Here is a 26,758-nt window from a genome sequence, read left to right as displayed (position 1 = left end):
GTCAGAAGGGGAAGAGCTATCGGACCTCCGGGAGGCCCCTTGGCTTCCAGCACTCCCACTGCGGGTGACAGCGGCCACAGCCGCTGCGACCGTGGGTCGTGCCTGCTCCTCCTCCGTTCCTGACCAAGTCGCCGGTTCAGGCAGACCGACCTGGCTTCCTGACACCCCGGTTGTGGGGGAACCATGCACCGAGATCTTACCTGGGAGCACTTCCGCTCCTGGACCGGCCCCAATCTCACCTGCCTGTTCCCCTCCTGCAGCAACAGAACCCCGCTGTGAAATCTCTGGGGACCCCACATTTGCTGTGGTAGCCCCCACCCCACACACTGGTCCTCCCCCTGCAGCACCCTGCTCTCTGCTTATCCCTGCAGAGGGCAACAGATCCCAGCTCACAGGCTGGTTACTTGTAGAGGCATTGTCACACCTTTCTCTGACCCCCTCCCCTGTCACAGCTGCAGCTGTGTGTGTGTCTATGGTGTCTATGCAAGCAGAAATATCAGAGTTCACTCCCTCCTCCCTTACATCATTCATAGATAACACATTAACATTGTTAGGAGTCATGTCAGTACGGGCTGAAGGTTCAGCCCTTGGGGGGGGCCCAAACTGGGAGGTTATCTGCCCCAAATCTGTCCCAAGTAGCACGTTTGCAGGGATCCGATCAGTTACCCCCACCTCCCTCACCCCCCGCCCTGCGCCCCAGTCCACATAAATGTCAGCAACAGGCAGCGCCGGGTCAATGCCTCCAATCCCGGAGACAGCGAGGGTTTTTCCAGGGATCAAGTCTTGGGGGGACACCATCTCAGGCCGCACCAGAGTCACCTCCGAGGCGCTGTCTCGCAGTCCTATGGTCACAGACTGGCCGACGGTGACAGGTTGGAAGCTGTCCAGGGACCTACCACCACCCCCACCCACACAATACACCTTGGGCGGCCCTTGGGACGGGGACGGAGCCGGGGCCTTGGGACGCTGAGGGCACATGGCCTTGAAGTGTCCAGGTAGGTTGCACTGGTGGCACCGTCTTGGTTCTGCCACGGGCCTGGAGAGGGGAGTTGAGGGGGACACCCCCTGCAGTCTAGGGGCAGGTGGGGCAGTCGCAGAATTCATCTTACCCCCTCTCCAGGTGCTGCTGGTGGCCGCTCTCCTGGCCTCAGGGGCCCGGTTGTTGGTGTAGTCATCGGCAAGGGCAGCTGTAGCCGTGGACCCCTTTGGCTTCTGGTCTCGGATGAACTGGCGGAGATCCTCAGGGCAGTTCCACAAGAGTTGCTCCGTGATGAACAAGTCCAGGATCTCCGGTCCGGTGGAAAGCTGCAGGCCTTGGGTCCAGTGGTCGGCAGCTCGGGCAAGTGCCCGCCGGTGGTCAGCCCAGGAGTCCTTTGGTCCCTTCTGTAGGCTCCGGAACTTCTTGCGGTAGGACTCTGGAGTGAGGTTGTACTGTTGGATCAGGGCCCGCTTGATGGTGTCGTAGCCCTGATCTGCCTCAGCAGGCAAGTCCCCAAGGATATCCAGGGCCTTACCCCTTAAACGGGGGGTCAGGTATTTGGCCCACTGGTCCTTGTTCAGATGGTGCTGCAAGCAAGTCCGTTCAAAAGCAGTCAAGAAAGAGTCCAAGTCTCCATCCTTCTCCAGCACTGGGAAGTCCTCAACACGGACCTTTGGAAGTTTGGTGTCTTGAAGGTCACGTGTGCCTGATGAGGGCCGGAGCTGAGCTAGCTGCAGCTGGTAGTCACGCTCTGCCTGGCGCTCTTCACGCGCTGCCTGCCGCTCCGCAGCCTCAGCCTCACGCGCTGCTTGCCGCTCTGCCCTGCGCTCTGCCAGGAGTCCCTTGTAGCCCTCCTGGTCTCCAGCCTGGAGGAGGGCCATAGCCATTTGAAGAAGGCTATCCGAGCCTCCCAGGCTCGGTGGAATGGCACGTGGTGATCTGCGGCCCGCTGCGGAGCCTGGTGATTCACTGTCCATTGCAGAGCGGAGGGCTGGCATCTGGCTCGTTGAGGACCCTTGGGTGAGCTGCTCCTCATCTTGTCCATAATTGCCAGCTTGTGCGCTGTCCTCTGCAGAACGGTTTTCTGGCGTCGAGCTCCTGGAGGACTCGTGGGCAACCTCCTCATTGCTGTCCACAGCACCGTCCTCCCTCTCTTCGGCTCCTGCCTTAGCATTGGCCAGTTGCCTAGCTCTGCTCCTGGTGCCATCAGCCATTCTTGCAGACTTTTGGTCACTGACACAGAACTGACACCTGATGCCTCCACACACCTTACAGTATCTGCACTCTGACACTCTAGTGTTGAGCTAGTCTGAAGACCCCAGCAGCCACAGCTGCTGCAGGCAGTCTTTAGTGTCTGGGAGTATGGGTCTCACACTCACACACACTATTATCTCGATCCCACCGCTATGCCACCAATATGTCACAAACCACCGGGGGGGTCACTCAGAAATCCCCCGCGCTGGCTACCAGTACGTCACAATCGGGGGGTAACAAGTGGGGGTCACCCCTCCTTTATACCTCCAGACCGACAGACAGAGCACGTGACGCGCTCTCTAGCGCCCCTCTTATAGTCAGGCCAATTATGGAATTGCCCGACCATAAGCAAGGAGGCCGCTATACTACTTATGCCGATTATTGAAGGGTCCCCGGTGAGAGTAAGGTATATATTCCCCCGACCTCCGCGGGCGGAATATATAAAATCTCCCCGAATCTCACTGGCCTCCCCACAATAATCCTTGGCACAAACTCGCTGCCACCAACCGCTTCACGGTAACTATTAGCCGAACACACAGACGTGGGATTCAAGATCGAGATAACAGAACAGCCCAAGATTAATTATATAATTTAATCAGCCTAAAGCACACTAGAAACTACAATATATACAATAGGGAATCTACAGAATATACATATGTCAGAGTACAGTTACAGATAAAGCATGGTTTACAACAGGTATGCAATTCAATCAGTTACCTTGTGCGTCTGGCCACAGGGGGGCGCTGTAGACCAGGTTTCTAGGAACTCCCGCAGATGTTTCCTGCACGTGACCCCCAGCGAAAGAACGCTGGAAAATGGCCGAAGTAGGGTTATCAACCTGGACAAATCCAGGTCCCCTCCTACCTTCGTGACCTCAGAGGGAGCACTGCTCCACCCCTGGCTGGAGTTATGGACAAAATCCACAACATGGAATATGGCCATAACTTTGCCTGGGAGCGTCGTAGGCGGACGCCAATGCTCTCATTGTGACAGTTATGAATTTAGCTACAGAACGAGGGGACTCATGACCTGTCTGCCAGTTCCCCATTGGCTGATATCACGCCTGGGGCATTTCCCAATGTCCTGTTCCCATAAAAAGGGTGTGCCGGCATCGTCTGCATGCGGAGACACCATTTTGATGGTTGCCATATTTATCGGAAATATGGCTTGCGAGATATGAACCATTTTTTACTGGAGTCGTTCTGTCTGGCTATTTCCATAGCCTTGCTAACTAGCTAGCAGCTCCTACTACAGGGTGACGGCAGGGAGTCATCCTGTGTCCATTGTTCCCACACCACCTCATCTCCATATCACAGGACATGGCCATGGAGGTGTAAGTGGAACACTGAGAACAAGAAGGGAGGGGGCACTGCCAGGGAGTGATGAGGGACTATGACTGGAGTCATAATTCATCTTCATATCCCGGGATTTGCCTCACACAGGTCATCGATGCGTGGCATTGGGTACGCATCGGCGACCGTGACAGCATTGAGCCCCCTGTAGTCCACGCAGAACCGAGTGGTTCGGTCCTTCTTAGGGACGAGGTGTGAGGTAAATCCGGAGATATGACGATAAATCATGATATTCAAGTATGTCAGGAAGCCCTCTCCTGGTGTCACCCCCCCCCCTTTCCTTCACACAACTGGTTTAGCAACAAACTCCATGGCCATGTCCTGTGATATGGAAATTAGGTGGCTTTAGGACAAAGGACACAGGATGACTCCCTGCCGTCACCCTGTAACAAGAGTTGTATCTCATTAGCAAGGCTATGGAAATAGCCAGACAGAACGACTCCAGTAAAAAATGGTTCATATCTCGCAAGCCATATTTCCGATAAATATGGCAACCATAAAAATGGTGTCTCCGCATGCAGACGATGCCGGCACACCCTTTTTATGGGAGCAGGACATTGGGAAATGCCCCAGGCGTGATATCAGCCAATGGGGAACTGGCAGACAGGTCATGAGTCCCCTCGTTCTGTAGCTAAATTCATAACTGTCACAATGAGAGCATTGGCGTCCGCCTACGACGCTCCCAGGCAAAGTTATGGCCAATATCCCCTTTGCTGGATAATTCTGATCCATGCAGGGGGAGTGGCAGTGCTTCCCTGTGAGGTCACTAAGGTAGGAGGGGACCTGGATCTGCCCAGGTTGATAACCCTACTTCGGCCATTTTCCAAGGTTCTTTCGCTGGGGGCACGTGTAGGAAACATCTGTGGGAAGGATCCTAGAAACCTGGGTACAGCGCCCCCCTGTGGCCAGACGCAACAAGGTAACTGCTGGAACTGTGTATGCCTGTTTGTAACCCATGCTTTGATTGTAACTGTACTCTGACATAACTGTATATTCTGTAGATTCCCTATTGTATATATTGTAGTTCTAGTGTGCTTTAGGCTGATTAAATTATATAATTAATCTTGGGCTGTTCTGTTATCTCGATCTTGAATCCCACGTCTGTGTGTTCGGCTAATAGTTACCGTGAAGCGGTTGGTGGCAGCGAGTTGTGCCAAGGATTATTGTGGGGAGGCCAGTGAGATTCAGGGAGGTTTTATATATTCCGCCCGCGGAGGTCGGGGGAATATATACCCTACTCTCACCGGGGACCCTTCAATAATCGGCATAAGTAGTATAGCGGCCTCCTTGCTTATCGTCGGGCAATTCCATAATTGGCCTGACTATAAGAGGGGCGCTAGAGAGCGCATCACGTGCTCTGTCTGTCGGTCGGGAGGTATAAAGGAGGGGTGACCCCCCACTTGTTACACCCCGATTGTGACGTACTGGTAGCCAGCGCGGGGGATTTCTGAGTGACCCCCCCGGTGGTTTGTGACATATTGGTGGCATAGCGGTGGGATCGAGATAATAGTGTGTGTGAGTGTGAGACCCATACTCCCAGACACTAAAGACTGCCTGCAGCAGCTGTGGCTGCTGGGGTCTTCAGACTAGCTCAACACTAGAGTGTCAGAGTGCAGATACTGTAAGGTGTGTGGAGGCATCAGGTGTCAGTTCTGTGTCAGTGACCAAAAGTCTGCAAGAATGGCTGATGGCACCAGGAGCAGAGCTATGCAACTGGCCAATGCTAAGGCAGGAGCCGAAGAGAGGGAGGACGGTGCTGTGGACAGCAATGAGGAGGTTGCCCACGAGTCCTCCAGGAGCTCGACGCCAGAAAACCGTTCTGCCGAGGACATTGCGCAACCTGGCACTGCTGGACAAGATGAGGAGGAGCTCACCCAAGGTTCCTCAACGAGCCAGATGCCAGCCCTCCGCTCTGAAAGGGACAGTGAATCGCCTAGCTCTGCAGCGTGCCGCAGATCACCACGTGCCATTCCACCGAGCCTGGGAGGCTCGGATAGCCTTCTTCAAATGGCTATGGCCCTTCTCCAGGCTGGAGACCAGAAGGGCTACAAGGAACTCCTGGCAGAGCGCAGGGCAGAGCGGCACGCAGAGCGTGAGGCTGCGGAGCGAGAGCGGCAGGCAGCGCGTGAAGAGCGAGAGCGACAGGCAGACCGTGACTACCAGCTGCAGCTAGCTCAGCTCCGGCCCTCATCAGCCACATGTGACCTTCGAGACACCAAACTTCCAAAGGTCCGTGTTGAGGACTTCCCAGTGCTGGAGAAGGATGGAGACTTGGACTCTTTCTTGACTGCTTTTGAACGGACTTGCTTGCAGCACCATCTGGACAAGGACCAGTGGGCCAAATACCTGACCCCCCGTTTAAGGGGTAAGGCCCTGGATGTCCTTGGGGACTTGCCTGCTGAGGCAGATCAGGGCTACGACACCATCAAGCGGGCCCTGATCCAACAGTACAACCTCACTCCAGAGTCCTACCGCAAGAAGTTCCGGAGCCTACAGAAGGGACCAAAGGACTCCTGGGCTGACCACCGGCGGGCACTTGCCCGAGCTGCCGACCACTGGACCCAAGGCCTGCAGCTTTCCACCGGACCGGAGATCCTGGACTTGTTCATCACGGAGCAACTCTTGTGGAACTGCCCTGAGGATCTCTGCCAGTTCATCCGAGACCAGAAGCCAAAGGGGTCCACGGCTACAGCTGCCCTTGCCGATGACTACACCAACAACCGGGCCCCTGAGGCCAGGAGAGCGGCCACCAGCAGCACCTGGAGAGGGGGTAAGATGAATTCTGCGACTGCCCCACCTGCCCCTAGACTGCAGGGGGTGTCCCCCTCAACTCCCCTCTCCAGGCCCGTGGCAGAGCCAAGACGGTGCCACCAGTGCAACCTACCTGGACACTTCAAGGCCATGTGCCCTCAGCGTCCCAAGGCCCCGGCTCCGTCCCCGTCCCAAGGGCCGCCCAAGGTGTATTGTGTGGGTGGGGGTGGTGGTAGGTCCCTGGACAGCTTCCAACCTGTCACCGTCGGCCGGTCTGTGACCATAGGACTGCGAGACAGCGCCTCGGAGGTGACTCTGGTGCGGCCTGAGATGGTGTCCCCCCAAGACTTGATCCCTGGAAAAACCCTCGCTGTCTCCGGGATTGGAGGCACTGACCCGGCGCTGCCTGTTGCTGACATTTATGTGGACTGGGGCGCAGGGCGAGGGGTGAGGGAGGTGGGGGTAACTGATCGGATCCCTGCAAACGTGCTACTTGGGACAGATTTGGGGCAGATAACCTCCCAGTTCGGGCCCCAACCAAGGGCTGAACCTTCAGCCCGTACTGACATGACTCCTAACAATGTTAATGTGTTATCTATGAATGATGTAAGGGAGGAGGGAGTGAACTCTGATATTTCTGCTTGCATAGACACCATAGACACACACGCAGCTGCAGCTGTGACAGGGGAGGGGGTCAGAGAAAGGTGTGACAATGCCTCTACAAGTAACCAGCCTGTGAGCTGGGATCTGTTGCCCTCTACAGGGATAAGCAGAGAGCAGGGTGCTGCAGGGGGAGGACCAGTGTGTGGGGTGGGGGCTACCACAGCAAATGTGGGGTCCCCAGAGATTTCACAGCGGGGTTCTGTTGCTGCAGGAGGGGAACAGGCAGGTGAGATTGGGGCCGGTCCAGGAGCGGAAGTGCTCCCAGGTAAGATCTCGGTGCATGGTTCCCCCACAACCGGGGTGTCAGGAAGCCAGGTAGGTCTGCCTGAACCGGCGACTTGGTCAGGAACGGAGGAGGAGCAGGCACGACCCACGGTCGCAGCGGCTGTGGCCGCTGTCACCCGCAGTGGGAGTGCTGGAAGCCAAGGGGCCTCCCGGAGGTCCGATAGCTCTTCCCCTTCTGACCAAGTGGCAGCCGAGTCAGGTGGAGGCCAGGACACAGGTCCCGGAGTACTGACTGAAGATGTGACAGTCTCGTCGATTCTGGCCACATCTAGTCAGGGGTTTCAGGCAGCGTTAGAAGCTGACGACAGCCTGAAAGCTCTTAAGGAGCAGGCGGCACAGCCTCCCTCGGACCCGGAGCGAGTGGTCTGGGACCAAGGACGGCTGTACCGGGCCACGGTCCAGCAGGGTTCACCGGAGGCGTGGCCCAGGGACCGACAGTTGGTGGTACCCTATCCGTTCCGGACGGAGTTGTTGCGGATCGCACATGAGATTCCGATGGCCGGACACCTAGGGATCGCTAAGACCAAGGCCAGGTTAAACCAGCATTTCTACTGGCCAAAAATGGGGGCCGATGTGGCTGCCTACTGCCGTTCGTGTGAAACCTGTCAGAGAGTGGGGAAGGCGGGGCCACGCCCCAAAGCCCCACTGGTATCTCTGCCAATCATCGATGAGCCTTTCAGGAGGGTGGCTGTGGATCTGGTCGGCCCGCTGGCCATCCCCAGCAGCTCCGGGAAACGCTTCATACTGACGGTAGTGGACTATGCCACCCGGTACCCAGAAGCAGTGGCCTTGTCGTCCATTCGGGCTGACAAGGTGGCCACCGCATTGCTGGAGATTTTCTCCCGAGTGGGTTTTCCCCAGGAAATGCTCACTGACAGGGGGACCCAATTCATGTCCCAGCTGATGGAGGCCCTCTGTAAGCAAGTCCAGGTGCGACATCTGGTGGCCAGCCCGTACCATCCACAGACTAATGGCCTGTGCGAGCGGTTCAATGGCACCTTAAAGCAGATGCTTAAGATGTTGGTCGACTCCCATGGGCGTGACTGGGAGCGGTATCTCCCACACCTGTTATTTGCTTACCGGGAGGTTCCACAGGCCTCAACAGGATTCTCACCGTTTGAGCTCCTGTACGGGCGACGTGTGCGGGGCCCCCTGGCTCTGGTGAAAGAGGCTTGGGAAGGGGATTTGGCCACCCCTGGAGTGTCGGTTATCGAGTATGTCATGCGCTTCCGGGACAAAATGCAGGCCTTGACGCAACTGGTACACGACAATATGGCTCAAGCCCAGGCCGATCAGAAGCGTTGGTACGACCAGAACGCTTGTGAGAGGACCTACCAAGTGGGTCAAAAGGTGTGGGTACTGGTCCCCGTACCACAGGACAAGCTTCAGGCAGCCTGGGTAGGCCCATACCTCGTGTACCAGCAGCTCAACCCTGTAACGTACCTGGTCACCCTGGACCCTGCCCGTGGAAGGCGGAAGCCCTTCCATGTGAACATGATGAAGGCACATCAGGAGCGGGAGGCATGTGCGCTCCCCGTGTGCAACCTGCCCGAGGAGGGAGAAGCGGAAACCCTCTTGGATATGCTAGCCCAGGTTAGGGCAGGCGGATCCATTGAGGATGTGGAGGTTGGCCACCAGCTCTTGGAGGACCAACGGTCCCAGCTGTGGGCCACCCTACACCCCTTCCGGGGGTTGTTTACCAACCAGCCCGGAAGGACTGACTTGGCTGTCCATCACGTGGACACTGGGGATCATCCCCCGATCCGGCGTTCAGCATATCGGGTCTCCCTGGAGGTGCAGCAACACATGCGCCAGGAGATTGACGAGATGCTGAAGCTGGGGGTGATCCAGGCATCCAACAGCGCTTGGGCCTCGCCTGTAGTCCTCGTCCCTAAGAAGGACCGAACCACTCGGTTCTGCGTGGACTACAGGGGGCTCAATGCGGTCACGGTCGCCGATGCGTACCCAATGCCACGCATCGATGACCTGCTCGATCAGTTGGCCGGGGCTCAGTACCTGACCATCATGGATCTGAGCCGGGGATATTGCCCGACCATAAGCAAGGAGGCCGCTATACTACTTATGCCGATTATTGAAGGGTCCCCGGTGAGAGTAAGGTATATATTCCCCCGACCTCCGCGGGCGGAATATATAAAATCTCCCCGAATCTCACTGGCCTCCCCACAATAATCCTTGGCACAAACTCGCTGCCACCAACCGCTTCACGGTAACTATTAGCCGAACACACAGACGTGGGATTCAAGATCGAGATAACAGAACAGCCCAAGATTAATTATATAATTTAATCAGCCTAAAGCACACTAGAAACTACAATATATACAATAGGGAATCTACAGAATATACATATGTCAGAGTACAGTTACAGATAAAGCATGGTTTACAACAGGTATGCAATTCAATCAGTTACCTTGTGCGTCTGGCCACAGGGGGGCGCTGTAGACCAGGTTTCTAGGAACTCCCGCAGATGTTTCCTGCACGTGACCCCCAGCGAAAGAACACTGGAAAATGGCCGAAGTAGGGTTATCAACCTGGACAAATCCAGGTCCCCTCCTACCTTCGTGACCTCAGAGGGAGCACTGCTCCACCCCTGGCTGGAGTTATGGACAAAATCCACAACATGGAATATGGCCATAACTTTGCCTGGGAGCGTCGTAGGCGGACGCCAATGCTCTCATTGTGACAGTTATGAATTTAGCTACAGAACGAGGGGACTCATGACCTGTCTGCCAGTTCCCCATTGGCTGATATCACGCCTGGGGCATTTCCCAATGTCCTGCTCCCATAAAAAGGGTGTGCCGGCATCGTCTGCATGCGGAGACACCATTTTGATGGTTGCCATATTTATCGGAAATATGGCTTGCGAGATATGAACCATTTTTTACTGGAGTCGTTCTGTCTGGCTATTTCCATAGCCTTGCTAACTAGCTAGCAGCTCCTACTACAGGGTGACGGCAGGGAGTCATCCTGTGTCCATTGTTCCCACACCACCTCATCTCCATATCACAGGACATGGCCATGGAGGTGTAAGTGGAACACTGAGAACAAGAAGGGAGGGGGCACTGCCAGGGAGTGATGAGGGACTATGACTGGAGTCATAATTCATCTTCATATCCCGGGATTTGCCTCACACAGGTCATCGATGCGTGGCATTGGGTACGCATCGGCGACCGTGACAGCATTGAGCCCCCTGTAGTCCACGCAGAACCGAGTGGTTCGGTCCTTCTTAGGGACGAGGACTACAGGCGAGGCCCAAGCGCTGTTGGATGCCTGGATCACCCCCAGCTTCAGCATCTCGTCAATCTCCTGGCGCATGTGTTGCTGCACCTCCAGGGAGACCCGATATGCTGAACGCCGGATCGGGGGATGATCCCCAGTGTCCACGTGATGGACAGCCAAGTCAGTCCTTCCGGGCTGGTTGTTAAACAACCCCCGGAAGGGGTGTAGGGTGGCCCACAGCTGGGACCGTTGGTCCTCCAAGAGCTGGTGGCCAACCTCCACATCCTCAATGGATCCGCCTGCCCTAACCTGGGCTAGCATATCCAAGAGGGTTTCCGCTTCTCCCTCCTCGGGCAGGTTGCACACGGGGAGCGCGCATGCCTCCCGCTCATGATGTGCCTTCATCATGTTCACATGGAAGGGCTTCCGCCTTCCACGGGCAGGGTCCAGGGTGACCAGGTACGTTACAGGGTTGAGCTGCTGGTACACGAGGTATGGGCCTTCCCAGGCTGCCTGAAGCTTGTCCTGTGGTACGGGGACCAGTACCCACACCTTTTGACCCACTTGGTAGGTCCTCTCACAAGCGTTCTGGTCGTACCAACGCTTCTGATCGGCCTGGGCTTGAGCCATATTGTCGTGTACCAGTTGCGTCAAGGCCTGCATTTTGTCCCGGAAGCGCATGACATACTCGATAACCGACACTCCAGGGGTGGCCAAATCCCCTTCCCAAGCCTCTTTCACCAGAGCCAGGGGGCCCCGCACACGTCGCCCGTACAGGAGCTCAAACGGTGAGAATCCCGTTGAGGCCTGTGGAACCTCCCGGTAAGCAAATAACAGGTGTGGGAGATACCGCTCCCAGTCACGCCCATGGGAGTCGACCAACATCTTAAGCATCTGCTTTAAGGTGCCATTGAACCGCTCGCACAGGCCATTAGTCTGTGGATGGTACGGGCTGGCCACCAGATGTCGCACCTGGACTTGCTTACAGAGGGCCTCCATCAGCTGGGACATGAATTGGGTCCCCCGGTCAGTGAGCATTTCCTGGGGAAAACCCACTCGGGAGAAAATCTCCAGCAATGCGGTGGCCACCTTGTCAGCCCGAATGGACGACAAGGCCACTGCTTCTGGGTACCGGGTGGCATAGTCCACTACCGTCAGTAGGAAGCGTTTCCCGGAGCTGCTGGGGATGGCCAGCGGGCCGACCAGATCCACAGCCACCCTCCTGAAAGGCTCATCGATGATTGGCAGAGATACTAGTGGGGCTTTGGGGCGTGGCCCCGCCTTCCCCACTCTCTGACAGGTTTCACACGAACGGCAGTAGGCAGCCACATCGGCCCCCATTTTTGGCCAGTAGAAATGCTGGTTTAACCTGGCCTTGGTCTTAGCGATCCCTAGGTGTCCGGCCATCGGAATCTCATGTGCGATCCGCAACAACTCCGTCCGGAACGGATAGGGTACCACCAACTGTCGGTCCCTGGGCCACGCCTCCGGTGAACCCTGCTGGACCGTGGCCCGGTACAGCCGTCCTTGGTCCCAGACCACTCGCTCCGGGTCCGAGTCCGAGGGAGGCTGTGCCGCCTGCTCCTTAAGAGCTTTCAGGCTGTCGTCAGCTTCTAACGCTGCCTGAAACCCCTGACTAGATGTGGCCAGAATCGACGAGACTGTCACATCTTCAGTCAGTACCCCGGGACCTGTGTCCTGGCCTCCACCTGACTCGGCTGCCACTTGGTCAGAAGGGGAAGAGCTATCGGACCTCCGGGAGGCCCCTTGGCTTCCAGCACTCCCACTGCGGGTGACAGCGGCCACAGCCGCTGCGACCGTGGGTCGTGCCTGCTCCTCCTCCGTTCCTGACCAAGTCGCCGGTTCAGGCAGACCTACCTGGCTTCCTGACACCCCGGTTGTGGGGGAACCATGCACCGAGATCTTACCTGGGAGCACTTCCGCTCCTGGACCGGCCCCAATCTCACCTGCCTGTTCCCCTCCTGCAGCAACAGAACCCCGCTGTGAAATCTCTGGGGACCCCACATTTGCTGTGGTAGCCCCCACCCCACACACTGGTCCTCCCCCTGCAGCACCCTGCTCTCTGCTTATCCCTGCAGAGGGCAACAGATCCCAGCTCACAGGCTGGTTACTTGTAGAGGCATTGTCACACCTTTCTCTGACCCCCTCCCCTGTCACAGCTGCAGCTGAGTGTGTGTCTATGGTGTCTATGCAAGCAGAAATATCAGAGTTCACTCCCTCCTCCCTTACATCATTCATAGATAACACATTAACATTGTTAGGAGTCATGTCACTACGGGCTGAAGGTTCAGCCCTTGGGGGGGGCCCAAACTGGGAGGTTATCTGCCCCAAATCTGTCCCAAGTAGCACGTTTGCAGGGATCCGATCAGTTACCCCCACCTCCCTCACCCCCCGCCCTGCGCCCCAGTCCACATAAATGTCAGCAACAGGCAGCGCCGGGTCAGTGCCTCCAATCCCGGAGACAGCGAGGGTTTTTCCAGGGATCAAGTCTTGGGGGGACACCATCTCAGGCCGCACCAGAGTCACCTCCGAGGCGCTGTCTCGCAGTCCTATGGTCACAGACCGGCCGACGGTGACAGGTTGGAAGCTGTCCAGGGACCTACCACCACCCCCACCCACACAATACACCTTGGGCGGCCCTTGGGACGGGGACGGAGCCGGGGCCTTGGGACGCTGAGGGCACATGGCCTTGAAGTGTCCAGGTAGGTTGCACTGGTGGCACCGTCTTGGTTCCGCCACGGGCCTGGAGAGGGGAGTTGAGGGGGACACCCCCTGCAGTCTAGGGGCAGTCGCCGAATTCATCTTACCCCCTCTCCAGGTGCTGCTGGTGGCCGCTCTCCTGGCCTCAGGGGCCCGGTTGTTGGTGTAGTCATCGGCAAGGGCAGCTGTAGCCGTGGACCCCTTTGGCTTCTGGTCTCGGATGAACTGGCGGAGATCCTCAGGGCAGTTCCACAAGAGTTGCTCCGTGATGAACAAGTCCAGGATCTCCGGTCCGGTGGAAAGCTGCAGGCCTTGGGTCCAGTGGTCGGCAGCTCGGGCAAGTGCCCGCCGGTGGTCAGCCCAGGAGTCCTTTGGTCCCTTCTGTAGGCTCCGGAACTTCTTGCGGTAGGACTCTGGAGTGAGGTTGTACTGTTGGATCAGGGCCCGCTTGATGGTGTCGTAGCCCTGATCTGCCTCAGCAGGCAAGTCCCCAAGGATATCCAGGGCCTTACCCCTTAAACGGGGGGTCAGGTATTTGGCCCACTGGTCCTTGTCCAGATGGTGCTGCAAGCAAGTCCGTTCAAAAGCAGTCAAGAAAGAGTCCAAGTCTCCATCCTTCTCCAGCACTGGGAAGTCCTCAACACGGACCTTTGGAAGTTTGGTGTCTCGAAGGTCACATGTGGCTGATGAGGGCCGGAGCTGAGCTAGCTGCAGCTGGTAGTCACGGTCTGCCTGTCGCTCTCGCTCTTCACGCGCTGCCTGCCGCTCTCGCTCCGCAGCCTCACGCTCTGCGTGCCGCTCCGCAGCGTCACGCGCTGCCTGCCGCTCTGCCCTGCGCTCTGCCAGGAGTTCCTTGTAGCCCTTCTGGTCTCCAGCCTGGAGAAGGGCCGTAGCCATTTGAAGAAGGCTATCCGAGCCTCCCAGGCTCGGTGGAATGGCACGTGGTGATCTGCGGCATGCTGCAGAGCTAGGCGATTCACTGTCCCTTTCAGAGCGGAGGGCTGGCATCTGGCTCGTTGAGGAACCTTGGGTGAGCTCCTCCTCATCTTGTCCAGCAGTGCCAGGTTGCGCAATGTCCTCGGCAGAACGGTTTTCTGGCGTCGAGCTCCTGGAGGACTCGTGGGCAACCTCCTCATTGCTGTCCACAGCACCGTCCTCCCTCTCTTCGGCTCCTGCCTTAGCATTGGCCAGTTGCATAGCTCTGCTCCTGGTGCTCTCAGCCATTCTTGCAGACTTTTGGTCACTGACACAGAACTGACACCTGATGCCTCCACACACCTTACAGTATCTGCACTCTGACACTCTAGTGTTGAGCTAGTCTGAAGACCCCAGCAGCCACAGCTGCTGCAGGCAGTCTTTAGTGTCTGGGAGTATGGGTCTCACACACACTATTATCTCGATCCCACCGCTATGCCACCAATATGTCACAAACCACCGGGGGGTCACTCAGAAATCCCCCGCGCTGGCTACCAGTACGTCACAATCGGGGGGTAACAAGTGGGGGTCACCCCTCCTTTATACCTCCCGACCGACAGAGCACGTGATGCGCTCTCTAGCGCCCCTCTTATAGTCAGGCCAATTATGGAATTGCCCGACAATAAGCAAGGAGGCCGCTATACTACTTATGCCGATTATTGAAGGGTCCCCGGTGAGAGTAGGGTATATATTCCCCCGACCTCCGCGGGCGGAATATATAAAATCTCCCCGAATCTCACTGGCCTCCCCACAATAATCCTTGGCACAAACTCGCTGCCACCAACCGCTTCACGGTAACTATTAGCCGAACACACAGACGTGGGATTCAAGATCGAGATAACAGAACAGCCCAAGATTAATTATATAATTTAATCAGCCTAAAGCACACTAGAAACTACAATATATACAATAGGGAATCTACAGAATATACATATGTCAGAGTACAGTTACAGATAAAGCATGGTTTACAAACAGGTATGCAATTCGATCAGTTACCTTGTGCGTCTGGCCACAGGGGGGCGCTGTAGACCAGGTTTCTAGGAACTCCCACAGATGTTTCCTGCACGTGACCCCCAGCGAAAGAACACTGGAAAATGGCCGAAGTAGGGTTATCAACCTGGACAAATCCAGGTCCCCTCCTACCTTCGTGACCTCAGAGGGAGCACTGCTCCACCCCTGGCTGGAGTTATGGACAAAATCCACAACATGGAATATGGCCATAACTTGGCCTGGGAGCGTCGTAGGCGGACGCCAATGCTCTCATTGTGACAGTTATGAATTTAGCTACAGAATGAGAGGTTTCATGACCTGTCTGCCAGTTCCCCATTGGCTGATATCACGCCTGGGGCATTTCCCCATGTCCTGCTCCCATAAAAAGGGTGTGCCGGCATCGTCCGCATGCGGAGACACCATTTTTATGGTTGCCATATTTATCGGAAATATGGCTTGCGAGATATGAACCATTTTTTACTGGAGTCGTTCTGTCTAGCTAGTTCCATAGCCTTGCTAATGAGATACAACTCTTGTTACAGGGTGACGGCAGGGAGTCATCCTGTGTCCATTGTTCCCACACCACCTCATCTCCATATCACAGGAGATGGCCATGGGATTTGTTGCTAAACCAGTTGTGTGAAGGAAAGGGGGGGTGACACCAGGAGAGGGCTTCCTGACATACTTGAATATCATGATTTATCGTCATATCTCCGGATTTACCTCACAGCCCGTCTCCTCCGTCCTCAGTATTCAGTGACTGCCCGTCTCCTCCGTCCTCAGTATTCAGTGACTGCCCGTATCCTCCGTCCTCAGTATTCAGTGACCGCCAGTCTCCTCCGTCCTCAGTATTCAGTGATCGCCCCCCCCCCCCGTCTCCTCCATCCTCAGTATTCAGTGATCGCCAGTCTCCTCCGTCCTCAGTATTCAGTGACTGCCCGTCTCCTCCGTCCTCATTATTCAGTGACTGCCCGTCTCCTCCGTCCTCAGTATTCAGTGACTGCCCGTATCCTCCGTCCTCAGTATTCAGTGACCGCCCGTCTCCTCCGTCCTCAGTATTCAGTGACTGCCCGTATCCTCCGTCCTCAGTATTTAGTGACTGCCCGTATCCTCCGTCCTCAGTATTCAGTGACCGCCCGTCTCCTCCGTCCTCAGTATTCAGTGACCGCCCGTCTCCTCCGTCCTCAGTATTCAGTGACCGCCCGTCTCCTGCGTCCTCAGTATTCAGTGACTGCCCGTCTCCTCCGTCCTCAGTATTTAGGGACCGCCCGTCTCCTCCGTCCTCAGTATTCAGTGACCGCCCGTCTCCTCCGTCCTCAGTATTCAGTGACCGCCCGTCTCCTCCGTCCTCAGTATTCAGTGACCGCCCGTCTCCTCCGTCCTCAGTATTCAGTGACCGCCCGTCTCCTCGGTGACATTTGTATTGTGTGCATTGGTATTTACCCTCTGGTGTCTGGAGCTTTGGCCTCTGCAGCTCTTCTCCTCACCTGCCTATGACTTTTGCACGGCGCTTGGCGTGGCACTGACGTGGTGTGACACTGACGTGGTGCTCGGCGTGGCGCTTGGCGTGGCACTTTGCGTGGCAATGACGTGCTTGGTGCAGCGCTGACATGTTGGCGCACCCTCTCTTCCAGGCCACGTACCTGCACTTGCTGCCCCTGTATTTCCCGCGGTCCCCCCAGGAGGAGCAGAGCTCGCTGCCGCTGTTGCCCCCGGATATCGGCAATGCTGACGGGGAGCCGGTGGTCCCGGAGCGACAGATCAGAATCTGTGAGAAGCCGGGCGTCCATGAAGGTAAAGACCCCGCCACACTCGCGTCCCGACCCCTCGTCCCTTTTGCTGAGTTGTTGCCGCAGTCTCTTCTCCGGGTGGGACACACGGCTGTGGGACCCCTGCTCGCTCCGCGGGCTTCTGTGTTTTGCGGCTGTGGGACCCCCGCTCGCTCCGCGGGCTTCTGTATTTTGCGGCTGTGGGACCCCTGCTCGCTCCGCGGGCTTCTGTGTTTTGCGGCTGTGGGACCCCTGCTCGCTCCGCGGGCTTCTGTGTTTTGCGGCTGTGGGACCCCCGCTCGCTCCGCGGGCTTCTGTATTTGCTTCTTTGAGTACTCGGCCTCTACATTTGCAGTTTCGGAGGCAGGAGACCCCCGGATGGACACGTCTGACGCCCGCTTCTCTTCCTTGTGTGTTGCAGATGAGTCGGAGGAGGAGGATGAAGGCCTGGGCCGCGATCTCTCCCTCATCGGCTCGCACGCCTTTGCTCGTATGGAAGGTGACGTGGACAAGCAGCGGCGCCTGGCGCTCCAGGGGCAAATGTCGGGGGTCGCCCTCCAGAAGCAGCACCAGAGGAAGTGAGTGCGGCCGCTGGGACCATCCTGGTCTCTACAGTAGTCCCCGAGCCTGCGCATCAGCAGGAGACCCCTGTAATCCGGCCCCCCAAATAACCCTGCAGGCGGTCCGTCCCCGCCTGCGTCTCACAGGAAGGTTTGCTGTATTGTGCCGGTCACACATCTCATGTTTGCTGCAATGTGACGTATCTGTGCACACTGTCAGGGCTGCCGGTCTCTCACTGCCAGTGTCGTGCCGCTAGCCTGCCGTTGTTTCATCGACTGTCTCTGGCCGCCGGTCTCCCTCGCCGTCGGTCTCCCTCGCCGCCGCTCTCTTACTATCTCACGCTTCCTCTTCCGTCCTCGGCTACAATCGCTGGCTGTCTCGGGCGCGGGGCCCCCGTTCTCTCTCGCCACCGCCGCTCTCTCTCTCTCTCGCTGGGGGGCCGTCGGTCTCTGGCTGCCGGTCTCCCTCGCCGCCGCTCTCTCTCGCTGGGGGGCCGCCGGTCTCTGGCCGCCGGTCTCTCACCATCTCGCTTCCTCTTCCGTCCTCAGCTACAATTGCTGGCTGTCTCGGGTGCGGGGCCCCCGTTCTCTCTCGTCACCGCCGCTCTCTCTCTCTCGCTGGGGGGCCGTCGGTCTCTGGCTGCCGGTCTCCCTCGCCGCCGCTCTCTCTCGCTGGGGGGCCGCCGGTCTCTGGCCGCCGGTCTCCCTCGCCGCCGGTCTCTCACCATCTCACGCTTCCTCTTCCGTCCTCAGCTACAATCGCTGGCTGTCTCGGGCGCGGACAGAAGATCTCTCGGACATTGCTGCTCTGAAGGCGCTGTACCAGTCCGGTGAGTGTGCGTCCGTGTGACGTTACGGGGGGCGGTGGAGTTTCCGCAGGGTGGTCTTTGTGTCCTCTGGCCTCGCTGACCTCTCTCCTTCTTCCAGGCGTGGACACCTGCGGCCGCAGCGTGATCGTCATTGTGGGAAGGAACATTCCCGTCCTGCTGATCGACATGGAGAAGGTGGTGGCCGTCCTCTGTGTGTTTGGGGTCTTCGTGTGTTTGGACGGGTCCTGACCCCCCCCCCCTCATGTGCCCCCCCCCCCCCTTATCCCCCCAGGCCCTGCTGTACTTCATCCATATGATGGACCACGTGGCCGCCAGGGACTACGTGCTGGTGTATTTCCACACGCTGACCGCGGAGCACAACCACCTGGACTCCGACTTCCTGAAGAACGTCTACGACGTGGTGGACGCCAAGTGAGTGACCGCCGTCATCCCGGGGCACCCGCCGGCTCCACCAGGGGGCGCTGACCGCACGCAGAGCGCTGCACACAGGAGCCGGCCGGTGATTAACCCCTTCATGCTTTGTCCTCATCGCGACTATTAATCCTTCAGTCGTGTTTTTTTTTAACCCCCGCTGTGCCATCTTCTCTTGAAAAATGCACCAAATTGATAACTCCAGAAGCTTGACTCCGCAGGGGGGGGGGGGTGACACGGGGCCCCCCAAAAAATGACACTGGTATAAAGTCGCTTTTCATGAATTTGTCTAAAACATCTGGAGAAAAATGTGAAACGCGATGCAAAAATCTCATCGAGAATAAGACCTGAAACCGCATTGATGGCGCGACACGGTAATGAGGCCCCGGAAGCAGAGGCAGCGCACGCTGCTCTGGAGGAATAATGCTTCACACAAGCACAGACAAAGCAGAGTCCCTGATAACGCTGCAGAACTGTTCCATGTATTTCTGAAAGCTGCGCCGGCCCTTTAATAAGGTTCTATATTTCTTTCTCATTACAATGTCTGCTCTTTCCTTCTCCAGATACAAGAAGAACCTGAAGGCGCTTTATTTCGTCCATCCAACATTTCGCTCTAAGGTGAGGCTCCTCCCCCGCTGTAAAGTGAGGGGTTTGGGCTGTTTTGCAGCAGTGCAGTCGGTGAAGATCCACACAGGCCTATGTGGCTTTATATTATCAGTAAATGGGAGGAAGGGGAGTAATGGGAAGAACAAGGGGGCTCCTCCGCTCCACAGCAAACGAGGTGGGGTAATGCTGCCCACCCTCACACAGGAGGGGCGGGGGAGGACTACAGCACAGGAGGGGGGAGGGGGGCCGGGGACTCTGGCACAGGAGGGGGGCCGGGACTCTGGCACAGGAGGGGGGCCGGGACTCTGGCACAGGAGGGGGGCCGGGACTCTGGCACAGGAGGGGGGCCGGGACTCTGGCACAGGAGGGGGGCCGGGACTCTGGCACAGGAGGGACCCTGCTAGCCACCGACCACCCCCCGTGTGAGTGAGAGGATTACGCGCTAATATGAAGCCTTTGGTTTCTCGCCAGCACATAAGATCCCAACACTCTCCGGATCCGGTAGATCTCACATTCACAGGCTGTGACGCTTGTCCAGAAGCCTAAAATTAAAGCCTATTGACTTGGGGGTGATCCTCGCACCCCATCTTGCAGACACTGCTGCTGCCGTCAGTGCGTCTCTAAGGAGAAATGGCTGTAAGAGCCGAATCACTGGAGCACAGAGGACGTACACGTATACATTAAGCCATACCCTACAACAATCATGGGTCTCCATCAGGTGGAAATGGGGTTATAAGGGAGCTAAGACAACATCCATTATAAACAGGTAATGGGGTGTGAGGGAGCTAAGACAACATCCATTATAAACAGGTAATGGGGTGTGAGGGAGCTAAGACCAGATCCATTATATACAGGTAATGGGGTGTGAGGGAGCTAAGACCAGATCCATTATATACAGGTAATGGGGTGTGAGGGAGCTAAGACAACATCCACTATATACAGGTAATGGGGTGTGAGGGAGCTAAGACAACATCCATTATATACAGGTAATGGGGTGTGAGGGAGCTAAGACAACATCCATTATAAACAGGTAATGGGGTGTGAGGGAGCTAAGACCAGATCCATTATATACAGGTAATGGGGTGTGAGGGAGCTAAGACAACATCCACTATATACAGGTAATGGGGTGTGAGGGAGCTAAAACAACATCCATTATATACAGGTAATGGGGTGTGAGGGAGCTAAGACAACATCCATTATAAACAGGTAATGGGGTGTGAGGGAAAAAGACGAGATCCATTATATACTGGTAATGGGGTGTGAGGGAGCTAAGACAACATCCACTATATACAGGTAATGGGGTGTGAGGGAGCTAAGATGAGATCCATTATAAACAGGTAATGGGGTGTGAGGGAAAAAGACGAGATCCATTATATACTGGTAATGGGGTGTGAGGGAGCTAAGACAACATCCACTATATACAGGTAATGGGGTGTGAGGGAGCTAAGACCACATCCATTATATACAGGTAATGGGGTGTGAGGGAGCTAAGACCACATCCATTTTATACAGGTAATGGGGTGTGAGGGAGCTAAGACGAGATCCATTATATACTGGTAATGATGTGTGAGGGAGCTAAGACCACATCCATTATATACAGGTAATGGGGTGTGAGGGAGCTAAGACCACATCCATTATATCTAGGTAATGGGGTGTGAGGGAGCTAAGATGAGATCCATTATATACAGGTAATTGGGTGTGAGTGAGTTAAGACAACATCCATTGTATGAAATTCTATGAATAAAAAAGTTTAAGAATGTGAAGATCCTTTGTATGAAAGGAATAGGAGGTAACGGGGAGATAAGAGGAGTTTCACTGTACTGTATCCTGTAGTAGTTTATGACGGGGGCAGAAAGTGGTATTAGAGCAAAGTCCAGTTCTGCTGTAGGAATAAAAGGTGAAGTTTGGAGCGAAGATTGATTTATCTGATGATGGAAGTAGTAATGATATTAGGGAGCTTCTACAAGATGTACCTGCGCCTCTGCAGATCACACCCAGTTTCTTGTTACTTTTCAATATTGCTGAGCAATGAGAACAGTCATCTAATTTGCAAAATGATTAATTGCAACTTTGTGCACAGTTTTCTACAAACACTGCAGTAAGTGCAGGCATTCACCGCCTGGCCTTGATGACGGAGGCTCGTGTTACTGCATTGTGTCATGCCTTGTAGATCACAACACGGTTTATAAGAGCAGTAAAGGCTGTGCGAGGATCCGCACAAGGAGGAGCCAGCTATTTATACTCTTCTTGGTGACCCTTATAATTGCAACGGGAGCATATTCTGCTCCAAAATTGCTGGATTCATTGTGGATAGTGAGGGAGCTTAGATGGGATTCATTGTAGGGAGTGAGGGAGCTTAGATGGGATTTATTGTGGAGAGTGAGGGAGCTTAGATGAGATTTATTGTGGAGAGTGAGGGAGCTTAGATGAGATTCATTGTGGATAGTGAGGGAGCTTAGATGGGATTCATTGTGGGGAGTGAGGGAGCTTAGATGGGATTCATTGTGGAGAGTGAGGGAGCTTAGATGGGATTCATTGTGGGGAGTGAGGGAGCTTAGATGGGATTTATTGTGGAGAGTGTAGGGAGCTTAGATGGGATTCATTGTGGGGAGTGAGGGAGCTTAGATGGGATTTATTGTGGAGAGTGAGGGAGCTTAGGAGGGATTCATTGTGGCAAGTGAGGGAGCTTAGATGGGATTCATTGTGGGAAGTGAGGGAGCTTAGATGGGATTCATTGTGGGGAGTGTAGGCAGCTTAGACTAGATTCATTGTGGGGAGTGTAGGGAGCTTAGACTGGATTCATTGTGGAGAGTGTAGGGAGCTTAGATGGGCTTCATTGTGGAGAGTAATAGAGCTTAGATTGTATTCATTGTGGTGAGTGTAGGGAGGTTAGATTGGATTACTTGTGGGGAGTATAGGGAACTTAGAATGGATTGTCAGGAGTGTAGGGAGCTTAGATTGGATTCATTGTGGGGAGTGTAGGGAGCTTAGATGGGCTGCATTGTGGAGAGAGAGGGAGCTTAGATGGGATTCATTGTGGGGAGCTTAGATGGGTTTCATTGTGGGGAGTGTAGGGAGCTTAGATTGGATTCATTGTGGGGTGTGTAGGGAGCTTAGATTGAATTCATTGTGGGGAGTGAGGGAGCTTAGATGAGTCACTGGGAAGTGAGGGAGCTTAGAGAAGATCCATTATTTGAAAGGACACTAAAATAACATGACACAAGTGTAATAACAGATATGTAAAGACGCCAAGACTGGGTACAATATCGGGTAACAAGTAGAAATTAAAGCTCTAAGAGATTTTGCCTTCAGGAGTGCGGGTGCCATGTTATCAGCTTAGTCAAGTCTGTATGTGTTCTGTATGAGGGGATGAATATGATGCCAGATACCTAAAATTCATTATGCCCAATTGTTTTTTGGCATCACCTATTGAGGGAAGGGTCCAGAAGCCTCTAAAAATATTGATGTTTGGCACCCCCGTTGAGGTCTGTGGATTATGTAGACTTTACCGTGACTTGAGGCCTTTCTGCAAAGTATAATTAGAAGTAAAGACGAGGAAATCAAGGCTTAGAGGAAAAGGTGATAAAGCAGAGAAGAACGTCCAATGTTTAGAAGAGCGGAAGGTTAACACTAGAACTACTGAGGTAGTCATTTTAACTACTTTGCACCATGTATTTCTATATAGGTGTCACGAGTCCAGTAGTTCTAGTGTTAAATCAGTAGGTAAGGGGAATATTAGAAGATCCTGTGCTGTAGAAGAACAGGTGATGACGGGGCAGTTAGGGTACTTAGGAAAATAATTTCTTCGGCGCTCCATTGGGAGACCCAGACGATTGGGTGTATAGCTACTGCCTCCGGAGGCCACACAAAGCACTACACTAAAAAGTGTAAGGCCCCTCCCCTTCTGGCTATACACCCCCCGTGGGATCACGGGCTGCTCAGTTTTATGCTTTGTGCGAAGGAGGTCAGACATCCACGCATAGCTCCACTGTTTAGTCAGCAGTAGCTGCTGACTATGTCGGATGGAAGAAAAGAGGGCCCATACTAGGGCCCCCAGCATGCTCCCTTCTCACCCCACTTTTGTCGGCGGTGTTTGTTAAGGTTGAGGTACCCATTGCGGGTACGGAGGCTGGAGCCCACATGCTGTTTTCCTTCCCCATCCCCCTGAAGGGCTCTGGTGAAGTGGGATCTTACCGGCCTCCAGACTCTGAGGCCGAGCTCCATCCACAGACCCGGAGATCCTGCTGGATACGGAGCTGGGTACCGTCAGGGACAAGGCCCTGCAACATTCAGGTACTTTGTGTCCCCGTACAGACAGGCACAGACACACTCCAGCGTTGCTGGGTGTTCTAGTGCGCCGGGGACAGTAGCGCTGCGCGCTTGGGTTATACTCACTGCAGCTTTGCTGAGTGAGTTTATGTGTGGGGAACTACCGCGCCGGCCGCCATGGTGACTGCGGCGCGGCTGAGACTTGTGGTGCGCCGGGGACTTCGCGCCGACCGTGCTTTTACGACGGCAGCGCTTGTAAATCTAGTCCCCGGCTTCTGCGGCCTAGTTACGCTTCGTTCCCGCCCCCAGCCCTGTCAGTCAGGGAAGGGGAGAGACGCTGTACAATAGTCAGCGCCGAGGGCTGGAGTCTTATTTACATACTCCAGCCCTCTCACTGGGCACAGTGGGCGCCAGTTTCCCGCTCTTTGTCTGCAGCACGCCCACGGCCCGCCCCTCTTCACAGGACGCCGGCAGCCATTCCTGCACGCAGTCTGAGCTGGAGAACGGACATAGCCCTGGGAGACCCAGACAAGGGATTCTGGCGACCACACACCCGCTGTTAAGCGGGCGGTAAGCAGCACCTTGGTGCTGACCCCACTAGTGCCACAGTGTTGTTTTGTGTACTTTTGTCTGTACCTATATATTGCACTGTACGGTCGCTTCTTGGCTTATACCCCTATATTGCTCTGAGGAGACAACAGCATGTCATCCGCAAAAAGCAAGGGTGCCAAGGCACGGGCTTCATATGCTGCCTGTACCGCATGTGGGGCTGATCTACCGGCAGGTTCCACTGACCCCCATTGTGTGCAATGTTCGGTCCCTGTGCCACTTCGTCAGCCGGAGTCTATGCTAGTAGTGGCCCAGGCAGAGACGCCTGTGAACCCTGCCCCGGTGACGGGGACAGAGTTTGCAGTTTTTGCTGATAAGATGTCTGTGACTATGACAAAAATTCTAGAAACCTTGCAGTCCAGGCCGGTCACTCAGACCATGGGCACTGCTGATTCAATGTTCCCCGGTCCCCCTCAGTTGGAACTAATCCGTGCTCCAAGGGGGTCCCAGACATCACAGGCTGAAGGCTCTGACTCGGACGACAGTCCCAGGCAGCCTAAGCGAGCTCGCTGGGAGAGACCCTCGGCGTCATCACGCTGGTCAGGGTCTCAGCGAGAGGATTCTCTGTATGATGAGGCAGAGGTAGGTGACCAGGAGTCTAATCCTGAGACTGCTCTCAACCTGGATACCCCTGATGGTGACGCCATGGTGAATGATCTTATAGCGGCCATCAATAGACTGCTGGATATTTCTCCTCCAGCGGAGGAGGCAGCAGCACAGCAGGAGAAATTCCATTTTAGGTATCCCAAACGTAAATTGAGCTCTTTTCTGGACCACGCGGACTTCAGAGAAGCAGTCCAGAAACACCATGCTTATCCAGATAAGCGTTTCTCCAAACGTCTTAAGGATACACGTTATCCCTTTCCCCCTGACGTGGTCAAACGCTGGACCCAGTGTCCAAAGGTGGACCCCCCAATCTCCAGGCTTGCGGCTAGATCCATAGTTGCAGTGGAAGATGGGGCTTCACTTAAAGATGCCAATGACAGACAGATGGACCTTTGGTTGAAATCTGTCTATGAAGCTATCGGCGCGTCGTTTGCTCCAGCATTCGCAGCCGTGTGGGCACTCCAAGCTATTTCAGCTGGTCTGGCGCAGGTGGACTCTATCATACGTCCATCAGTGCCGCAGGTGGCGTCCTTGACTTCGCAAATGTCTGCGTTTGCGACTTACGCTATCAATGCGGTCTTGGACTCTACCAGCCGTACGTCAATGGCGTCCGCCAACTCGGTGGTTTTACGCAGAGCCTTATGGTTAAAGGAATGGAAAGCAGATTCTGCTTCCAAAAAATGCTTAACCAGTTTGCCATTGTCTCAAGACAGGCTGTTTGGTGAGCAATTGGCGGAAATCATTAAACAGTCCAAGGGTAAGGACTCTTCCTTACCCCAGCCCAGATCAAACAAACCTCAGCAGTGGAAGGGACAGTCGAGGTTTCGGTCCTTTCGAGGTTCGGGCAGGACCCAATTCTCCTCGTCCAAAAGGACTCAGAAGGAGCAGAGGAGCTCAGATTCCTGGCGGACTCACTCACGCCCAAAGAAAGCAGCCGGAGGAACCGCTTCCAAGCCGGCTGCCTCATGACTTTCGGCCTCCTCTCTCCGCATCCTCGGTCGGTGGCAGGCTCTCCCGCTTTTGCGGCATTTGGCTGCCACAGGTCAAAGACCGGTGGGTAACAGACATTTTGTCTCACGGGTACCGGATAGAATTCAGTTCTCGTCCTCCGCCTCGGTTCTTCAGAACTTCCCCACATCCCGACCGAGCCGATGCTCTTCTGCAAGCGGTGTGCTCGCTAAGGGCAGAGGGAGTGGTGATCCCTGTTCCTCTTCAGGAACGAGGTCAAGGTTTTTACTCCAATCTGTTTGTGGTGCCAAAAAAGGACGGCTCTTTCCGTCCTGTTCTGGACCTAAAACTGCTCAACAAGCACGTGAAAACCAGGCGGTTCCGGATGGAATTCCTCCGCTCCGTCATTGCCTCGATGTCTCAAGGAGATTTCCTAGCATCAATAGACATCAAAGATGCTTATCTCCACGTGCCGATTGCTCCAGAGCACCAGCGTTTTCTACGCTTCGTTATAGGAGACGAACATCTTCAGTTCGTAGCTCTGCCATTTGGTCTGGCGACAGCCCCACGGGTTTTCACCAAGGTCATGGCAGCAGTGGTAGCAGTCTTGCACTCTCAGGGACACTCGGTGATCCCTTACTTGGACGATCTACTTGTCAAGGCACCCTCTCAAGAGGCATGCCAACTCAGCCTGAATGTTGCGCTGGAGACTCTCCAGACTTTCGGGTGGATCATCAACTTTTCAAAGTCAAATCTGTCACCGACCCAATCGCTAACATATCTTGGCATGGAGTTTCATACTCTCTCAGCGACAGTGAAGCTTCCGATGGACAAGCAGCGTTCACTACAGACAGGGGTGCACTCGCTCCTTCAAGGCCAGTCGCACCCCTTAAGACGCCTCATGCACTTCCTGGGGAAGATGGTGGCAGCAATGGAGGCAGTC

At 55.3% G+C, this 26,758-nt stretch overlaps 1 protein-coding gene across 1 annotated transcript in view; it reads left to right on the top strand.

Moving 5' to 3' along the window:
- The window catches only part of GDAP2 (ganglioside induced differentiation associated protein 2), a 67,306-nt gene that overhangs the window by 30,820 nt on the left and 9,728 nt on the right, over positions 1 to 26,758 (top strand). Inside the window, exons 6-11 of the mRNA XM_075334837.1 lie at positions 16,842 to 17,001; positions 17,398 to 17,554; positions 18,290 to 18,366; positions 18,464 to 18,540; positions 18,638 to 18,777; positions 19,341 to 19,395. Coding sequence (XP_075190952.1) covers positions 16,842 to 17,001; positions 17,398 to 17,554; positions 18,290 to 18,366; positions 18,464 to 18,540; positions 18,638 to 18,777; positions 19,341 to 19,395 — 666 coding nt within the window. The remainder of the gene's footprint in view (positions 1 to 16,841; positions 17,002 to 17,397; positions 17,555 to 18,289; positions 18,367 to 18,463; positions 18,541 to 18,637; positions 18,778 to 19,340; positions 19,396 to 26,758) is intronic.

The sequence above is a fragment of the Anomaloglossus baeobatrachus genome, chromosome 2, assembly GCF_048569485.1.
Source record: "Anomaloglossus baeobatrachus isolate aAnoBae1 chromosome 2, aAnoBae1.hap1, whole genome shotgun sequence".
NCBI lineage: Eukaryota > Metazoa > Chordata > Amphibia > Anura > Aromobatidae > Anomaloglossus > Anomaloglossus baeobatrachus.
Note: the sequence above shows the minus strand (reverse complement) of the source record. Positions and strands in the feature narration are given on the sequence as shown.